This window comes from Buceros rhinoceros, unplaced genomic scaffold (genome assembly GCF_000710305.1).
Source record: "Buceros rhinoceros silvestris isolate BGI_N320 unplaced genomic scaffold, ASM71030v1 scaffold12532, whole genome shotgun sequence".
In the NCBI taxonomy this organism is placed as follows: domain Eukaryota; kingdom Metazoa; phylum Chordata; class Aves; order Bucerotiformes; family Bucerotidae; genus Buceros; species Buceros rhinoceros.
Window position 1 is genome coordinate 18,891 of NW_010400756.1, and position 8,607 is coordinate 27,497.

General features: G+C 56.0%; 1 protein-coding gene across 1 annotated transcript in view; it reads left to right on the forward strand.

The window, feature by feature from the left end:
• ZNF592 (zinc finger protein 592) overlaps positions 1-8,607 on the forward strand; it is a 27,440-nt gene that overhangs the window by 16,086 nt on the left and 2,747 nt on the right. The window contains exons 6-9 of the mRNA XM_010132020.1: positions 550-726; positions 1,468-1,627; positions 4,367-4,645; positions 5,581-5,693. Coding sequence (XP_010130322.1) covers positions 550-726; positions 1,468-1,627; positions 4,367-4,645; positions 5,581-5,693 — 729 coding nt within the window. The remainder of the gene's footprint in view (positions 1-549; positions 727-1,467; positions 1,628-4,366; positions 4,646-5,580; positions 5,694-8,607) is intronic.

Sequence of the window (8,607 nt, forward strand, 5' to 3'; positions counted from 1 at the left end):
TCAGGAGGAGCCTTAACAATTAATATAGCAGCGGCTGTTGCCGTCTTGGTGGAGCCTCAGGCAGAGCCTGTTACAGGCGGGCACTGGGAGGAGCAGCCGGTGGGGTGACCTTGGCTCTCCTCCTGGCCCAGGGTGGGTGTTTTCAGCTGCTGAGAACCCTTTGGCTCCACGTGCAACCTCTGCTTCTTCCTGTCTCTCCTCCCGGAGCATCCACCCAGCTCCCAGAGAACTCTTTCCAGGCCAGACTCGTGTCCTCGTGATTTCAGTGAGCCCTAATCAGTGCCTGGGTGTTTCCGTGGCTGTTTTCAGCACCTTCGCCGTTGCTGTCGGTATTTTCCAGTGCTAGCTGAAGGATGAGGAGCACAGTACAGGGTTGCTGAAGATTTCCCAGCTGTCTGTTCTTTTTATTTTGCACTTCCCCGGGGCTACTGAGGAGGTGGAGCGAGGACCCACCGTAGTCTGGTGCTCGCCTCCAGCCATACCACTTCGTGTCTGCGTCGGCAGCTACACCATGGCTGTAACCGGGCTGTTTCTTTGTACCCCCTGCAGGTGCATCCACTGTGGAGTTGTCTTCATGACCCTCGCCATGCTGAAAGTGCACATCCACGAGAAACACTGCGAAGTCTTCCACAAGTGTTCTTTTTGCCCAATGGCCTTCAAGTCGGCCGACAGCACCACTGCTCACATGACCAGCCAGCACCCGGCAGAGCCTCACAAGAATACTCAGTAGGTGTTCTGGGGTCACCTCCCGTTCTCCTTCGCGGGGGAGCTCCAGCGTTCCCCCTTTGCCTCCCAATTTTCTTCTATTTTTGGTGTCTGTCCTCATGAAAAGATTTGCCGCTCTGCCTGCTGGTAGGGGTCCGTTCCAGGCGCAGCGCGCTCCGCTTGGGGCCGAGGCGGGGGGTTGGGGCAGGGTCAAGCATCCCTAAGAGGAACTTCGTTGTCGGCTCTTTGTCTGGCGGGACCCCCAGCGGCACATCTTGGTAGATGGCATCAGGGCAACTGCCGCCATCTGGCTCTCCAAAGGAGGAGGAGAGTTGTGCCCTGGAGCGTTGCCCTCCAAGATCCCTGCAGAGAAGCCTCCTGGGTTTGCCACTCCGTAGCTTTGCCCTCCAAGGCTTGCACTCGTGCCGAAAAAGTGCGCTTTAAGGGAGGACCTATGGGAAGGTGTCATTGACACCTCGTGTAGCCAGCCAGCGGCTGTGGAGTGTGCTCCATACACACACGTGCGCGCGTGGGTAGTCGTGCAGATGCATAGCAGTCAGCTTATTTTTAGAGCTCCTGAGGCGTCATGTCGCTCTTCCCAGCGAGTCAGTGGTTTGGTTGTCCCGTGGGTGTGTGTGGACAACACGCACAGCCCTCCCCAGTAGCCCAGCCCTTTCCAAAGCTGCCGAGGTAACTTCTCCCCCTCTCTTCTTGTGATAACGAACACCAAGAGACTGACCTGACTTGTTTCCGCTGTTCCAGGGTGATCTACAAATGCTCTTGCGAGACGGTCTTTAACAAGAAGAAGCTGCTCCAAGAGCACTTCCAGCAGAACACCAGCAAGCTGTTAGTGGGAGTGTTCAAGTGCCCGCAGTGTCAGCTGGTGTACATGCAGAAGCAGCAGCTGATGCAGCACGTCAAGGTAGGTGCCTCCCGCCACTTGCTGCAGGAGGTTCTGCTGTTTGAGTTCACAAAGTTTACATCAACCGCTTGAAGAAGTGGAAGGTTCTTGAAGAGTATTAGTGGAAAAACAGACTCCAGTGGTTTACAGTGTAGTCTGGGAGCATCGGTGGAGCTTTTGGCTGCTCACCTAGAGAGCTTTGGCCCCTTGGCAGCTGCCTCGGAGAGAGGCCGCAGTGGCCCTTCCTGTCCCGTGGCCCTGGCTGCTCTGCTTGCAGCAGATTGGAGAGGGGAGTGACAGGGGTGGGAGGAATTGCAGGGGCAGTGCCGGCCTCCAGGAGGTGGGACCCCCCCGCACATTCCGTGTGTCTGTGCTGGCACCTCTCAGGCTGCTCCAGCAGCAGGCCCGAAATGGGTAGTTGTGGACAACCCCAAAACTCGGGGGAAATGGTGGGGGGAGTGACAGGGGCGGGAGGAATTGCCGGGGCAGTGCCGGCCTCCAGGAGGTGGGACCCCCCCGCACCTTCCGTGTGTCTGTGCTGGCACCTCTCAGGCTGCTCCAGCAGCAGGCCCGAAATGGGTAGTTGTGGACAACCCCAAAACTCGGGGGAAATGGTGGTCTGGAGAGAGCTTTGGACCTGCCCTCCCGTAGTGATGGCTCGCGCTGTGAGAAGCACTGCAGGGGCCTCGCTGTAGTCTTCACTCTCTTAGATACGTGAAAAGGTGGTTGTTGGGCTGTCCGAGTGCGTTCCTGTGTACCGTGGAAAGCCTCCCAGAAGACTCCTGGGTGGCACTCGAGAAAGAGCTTGCAAAGTCGTGTTTCCCTTTGATTAGAAAAAACACTTTTTTTTTAATCAGTGACTTGATTTTGTTCATACTTAAAAAGCGAGAAGATTCATTAGCTCACTCCTAAAAGCGAAAAAAACCCATCCAAAGCTCCTTCTCTGCTCTCTCCCCCATGCCTTTAATTGCAAATCCGGAGAAGCTTTAATGCAGTGATGAGTGAAGACCCGACGCCCTCCTGTGAAGTAGGTGATTGCTGATCTTCCTCTGTCACCGCTGGAAAGAGGAGCTGAGACGCAGGCTGGGCCCTTCAAAGGGCGTTCAGCCCCAGCGCCAATGACGAGCTTGAGCTGAGGGACAGGTTGTGGCTCATTTGCAGATCCCGCCCGCAGCAGTGTGTGCGCCAGCACCCTGACGCTGCCAGCACAGAACTCCTGTCTGTCCACCTGGAGGCTGCGTCTGGCCATCCACAGGCCTTTGAGAGGAGAGAGCTTTCTGGCTGGGCAGGGCAGTAATCGCACCAGCCCGCCTCCTCTCCTGCTGCCTTGTGCAGTACGAGCGTGTAGGAGCTGCTGTCTCCTGGGAGCCTATGTGCAAACCAGAGAAACCTGGTGCCTTCTCGTCGCAGAATCATTTGGTGGGAAAAGCCCTTTCAGCTCCTCAAGTCCCTCCGTTCCCCAGCACTGCCAGGTCCCCACTGACCCCTGTCCCGCAGCACTACCTCCACACGGCTGGGAAACCCCTCCAGGGATGGGGACTCCACCACTGCCCTGGGCAGCCTGGGACACGCCTGCACAACCCCAACGGGACAGAAATGGCTCCTCAGGGACAACCTCAACCTCCCCTGGGGCAACCGGAGGCTGATTTCTCTCGTCCTGGTGCTCGTGCTCAGGAGAAATGGAGTAACTAATGTACTCCTTGCTCAGAAAACACCCCTGAGCTTTCTCGGTGGGGACAAAGGTGACCCCCAAAGAGCTGGTGGGGCAGAGGGGCAGCTGTCACCGCTCCTGCGGACGCCGGCTGGATCAGGTGCAAAGCCTGCAGGCTGCCAGAGACCTTCCCTCTTGCAGTTTGGTTGGTGTCTAACCCACAGAAAGGCTTCCAGAGGCCTGGGGCCCTCGTGTGTTGAAACGTCACCCATTCTTAATTACGGTGCACAATTAAACCTCTAAATTACCCTTTTGTGTGGATGAACTGTTGTTGTTCCTGGGGGAGTTTCTTGAGGTTTCTTTGGAATGTTGCTATATTACTCGCTTCTGCTTTCCCACAGCTCTTCGTTTCTGGATTCTTTTTCGTCTGTTCAATTTTCTTTGTTAAAATTAAAATAACTTTCTGGGGGATGCTGGGTTTTGGCCTGTGGAACCACCCAGAGCCTGGAGCTCATGTGGCTGGTTTCTGACTCTGTGCTCGCTGTGATTTGTCAGGAGCAGAGTCTTGAACGCTGCAGATGTGAATGGCGGGGGACAGTGGTGTGAGGACAGCCGGGTAGGAGGAACAGCGAGCTTGTCTCTCCCCGTCCACCCCGCAGGGATGAGGCAGCGCTGGAATCCCCAAGATAACAGCGAACGTTGTGTTCAGAGCTCACCAAAGATCCGTAGTTTCAGAGCCGAGGCTCTAGAAATAATGGCAATTAACATTTCTCTTCCATGACGTCGTCCCTGCTTAACCAGAGTTCTCAGAGCCCGTCCCAAATGCTGAACAGGCAGCGCCAAGGAGCTGCTTGTGTCAGGCAGGAGACGTAAACAGAAGTGTCACGTTTCCTGGGAAAATCTCCTGCTGGGGAAAGTACCGCAGCCAGCTCCGAGGAGCAGGGGGAAGATATGCAGGAGCAGGACGTGAACATATTGTTTGGGCTGGTGTAAAGTATTTATTTAAAGAACAGGCGATAGTTATTCCAATAATAAATGTTGTTATATTTATAAATAACGGTGTGTAATAGGAACTGCTCTGAAATGCTCTGTGTGATTCCGTTATCCAGGGTGTTCACGGAGTCCCCCAAAATCCCGAGGAGTTCTCCAACTTCCGACAGAAGTCGGAGAAGGCGTCAAGGAACCAGGTTCATACCCCACCAAAGGAGCTGTTGGTAGCCAACGGGACTTCCCACTCCCCTCTGCTGAGGAAGGACCTGAGGGTGGAAGGACACAATCCTGAATCCAAGTCCCGGCTGAGAAGGACAGGTTGGACTTGCAGGGAGTGCTCACAGTGGATTCCCGATCGGGAAACCTACGTGTCCCATATGAAGAGAAACCACGGGAGGGTAAGGACTCACAGGAAACACTTCCACTAGGTAACAAGGTACTTTTAGCAAAAGAGCGCGATAGCCATTAGTATTGGGGGCAAAAAGGAATGGAGAGTCTGTTTTCCAGCTCGCTGAGCAGTAAGCTCAGGGCCAGAGCACAAAACCCGGTGTAGCCTGTGGTGAGCCCCCTTTCTGTCCTCCACTGTGTACTCCACAACCTCGTCCTCTACTGTTCCGCCTCCTGCTGCTCCTAACGTCAGGCTTCCTCTTCGGCTCGGCTGGGGAAGGGGACAGACAGTCGTAGCTTCTCCGGCTGCTGGGAAAGGACGAGGGTGGGTTGAGAGAGCTGGATGTTCCCGTTTGAATTCTAAGGGAGGAGGAAGTTTGCCAGATATTCAAGTTCGATACGTGTACGTATTCATAGAGCAAGTGTGAGAAGACTGGAAGTGGAGCGCGTGCAGGTGACACGAGGGGCTGCAGGAGGAGGAGGAGGCTGGTTATGGGGCAGAGTGGTGTAGGGGCACACGGATATCACGTGTGGATAACAAGCAGGACTATGTGAGGCCCTTTAGCATCTTTTCCCTTTATCGCACTGAATTGTGAGGAGGGCGAAGGGTGAGTGGACGTGACTCCATGCGGGGGTCCCGCTGCCGTCTGGGGCAGAGGGACCTCCCACTGGACTAATTCTGCAGAGGGGCCCATGGTGGAAGCAGCCCGCGGAAGAAGCAGCAGACACAATTCCTGTGAAATCAAGCGTGTGCTTGAACTAGTCCTGGGTTTGTGAGACCAGTGCTGGTATCAGCCAGCCGCTGGGCTGAGCCCAGGTGGGACCCCAAAGTCTCGGTGGTCTTTGAGTGGAAGAGGGGTTTTTTAAGAGCGTGGGTGGGTTGGAGTCTGGCAGTCAGCACCTTCCAGCTCCCTGTTACTAAGAGCTCTCTCTGTCCCTCCGCCAGCCCATGAAGAGATACCCCTGCCGACAGTGCGACCGCTCGTTCAACGCCTCCAACAGCCTGCGCAGACACATCCGCAATAACCACGACACAGCCAAGAAAGTTTACACGTGCTGGTAGGTACCGAACGCCACTCTTCCCCCACCAGGCGAGTCCATCCCCTGCGGAAGCCCTTTGTCATCGACGGTGTCTGCTGCAGGCTGTCAGTTACTGGGGTAGAGGGAGAAGGAGAATACTTCAAACATGAGAGATGTGGTGGCTAAGATGAGGCTGTGCTTTTGGCTGCACAGTGCCCTGTGGAAAGCTGGGTGAGGTGTGGTGTGAGGTGCAGATCCTTGAGGAACAGCCAGTAAAAACAGGGCCAGTCTTCTGCTGCTTGGCAGTTGAGGTGGTGAGGCATCAGTGCTGTGCACGTTCCGTGAAGAAGTGGTACAAAGGCCGTGTGAAGCGGCAGGGCACTAAGTCTTGCCACCACTTTACCCAGGCAGAACCGGCTGCGCGAGCCACAGGGCAGCGGGGAGTTAAACCTGCTGGATTTGCAAGGGGAGATGCACCTCAAAGCCAGCAAGTGGTTTTGGGGGACTTGGGAGCCTGTAACGGGGCAGGGGCTGCAGAGGGTGGCTGGGGGACACGTGTTAACAGCAAACACGGGTGCAGCTGAGGACAGAGCCCAGCGCTGACTGAACTGGCTCTGCAGCTGCTGCCTTCCCATCTGCCGGGCAGAGCGAGTCGCAGGGCAAGCGGCTGCGCAGACCGGCCTCACCCTGAGACGTGCTTCCAGCACACAACTGAGGCACGTTTCTGCTGAAAGGTGTGTTTGCAGTGATGCAGGTTGGGGGTTTTTTGTTTGACTAAAGTCTAGGTTTGATGCAAGTGTTTCTGCAGAGCGTGCTGCTACTTCACTGCTCTAAAAGCCTGTCTCAAAGAGCGCGTCCCTCCCGTGCTTCATTTCCCTGGACGGCCTAGTGAGCCGCAGCAGCTTTTAGCAGATGGGTAAAGCGCTGGCATCACCGCCGGGGCCTGGCAGGGATACGTGCCCAAGGCATTCTTCAGCCAGGACTCTCCCTTTCTTGTAACCGAGCTCTGACTGGGAGCCGCTGGAGAAGGTGCAGCTGTGGCTCCCGGCACGTTCTGTTCTGCTGGGGGTGATGGTCTGTGGAGTTATGTGCGCTGGCTGGTGTAAGTTGGTCTCTCTGATCGGCTGTTTCCCAAGGGGAGCGAATCAATCAAAGTGACTGTAAGGGCTGGGGTGGAAACACCCAGCACCCAGGGGTGTGCCAGCCTGCCGCTTGCGTCCGCTCGTATGGGCCCTGGAGTCCAGCTTTCCTGGAGAACAATGCGCAGCTGGGGTGAAGCCCACAGCTTCACCAAGGGTCTGTGGTCCTACCACGTTTGCAGCAGAGGGGACACAGCTGGAAATGCCGGTCACTCGTGGTGGTGGTTAATCTTGGGCGTGTGTAGTTGCTCCTCCTCCCAGTCTGGGGAGAGGCGTTAATCGGATGGTGCTTTAATCGTGGTAGTGACAGACTCACAATCCCCTCCGTGACGGTTGCTCGCAGATGCTCCCATCTCTGAGCTCCTCCTTGGCTCCTTCCTGCCCTCCCTCATCACACCTCTGCTGCTCCTTCTCTTCTCCCTTGGTTGCTGCTTCCTCTCCTCCTTCTTCCCACCAGGCAGTTTGTGTCGGTCTACCCCGTTCCCCTCTTCAGGGGTTTTGACACCTTGACATCATGTCACTCTCTGCTCCTGGATGTTTGTGGGAAGTGCGAGCAGCACCTGTTGCTGATCCACAGCTGAGCGGTTTTGTGACTCCGGCATTTTGGTCTGTGTGTCCTCTTTCATAAGTCACTGGGGGCTGTTACGAGAACTTGCTCTTAGTTTTCCAAGCCTCAGGTACCAACTATCTGGAGTGCTTGAGTCTCAACATGTTTATTTTTGATAAATACCCCTTAATAACCTCTCATCCTTCCTCCGCGAGGCAGAAAAATTCCCTCATGATTAAATATTGATTTATCATCTAAGCGGTTCCCGTTAAAAGCCAGAAGCACTCAATGAGCATCTTCACATCATCGCTGACCGCGATGGCTCCATTTCCATCCAGCGACTGGAAGATCAAAAGGGCTCCTCTTCTCCTCCTGACAGGCATCTCTGTGCCTGGAGCCACTCCATCTCCCCTCTCTTGCTTTTCATCCCTTGCTGCCTCCATTCCAGCTGCCATTTGTGCGTTTCAGAGTGTTGCCGCATCGCTTGGGTCGATGCATAGCCGATGGACACTCCCTGTGCCAGCAGACGGGCAGCAGAGCAGAACAAAGGCGCTCCTGGGCTTCCCAGATGCTAACGGGGACCTCTGGGTGCTTCACCGCACCACAGGGGCGGCTTGTGTGTCTGCAAGAGCTGGTGCTTCTTTGCAGTGGATCTTGGTCACCTGGGAGGGAATGTTAACAGACGGCACGTGCCTTCACATCTCCGCGTGAAATGTCAGCCGTGGTCTCTGGCAGCTCTTGGATCCCACCGACTTTTACAGGAATAGTTACATCTAAATGATGCATTGGCCAAGAAGGCCAACGGTCTCCCGGGGTGCAGGAAGGAGAGTGTGGCCAGCAGGTCAAGAGGGGTTCTCCTCCCGCTCTGCTCTGCCCCAGTGAGGCCACATCTGGACTCCTGTGTCTAGTTCAGGAGAGACAAGGAGCTACTGCAGAGAGTCCAGGGGAGGCTGCGAGGATGACGAGGGGCTGGAGCATCTCTGTGCCCAGGAAAGGCTGAGAGCCCTGGGGCTGTTCAGCTGGAGAAGAGCAGCCTGAGAGGGGCCCTCATCAAGGTGACCAAGAGCTAAAGGGGGGTCAGGAGGAGGGGCCAGACTCTGCCCAGTGGTGCCCAGCGACAGGACAAGGGGCAACAGGCACCAACTGGAACCCGGGAAGTTCCCCCTGACCAGGAGGAGAAACTTCTTTGCTGTGCGGGAGAGGGAGCCCTGGCCCAGGCTGCCCAGAGAGGTGGTGGAGCCTACGGCTCTGCAGAGATCCCACGGAC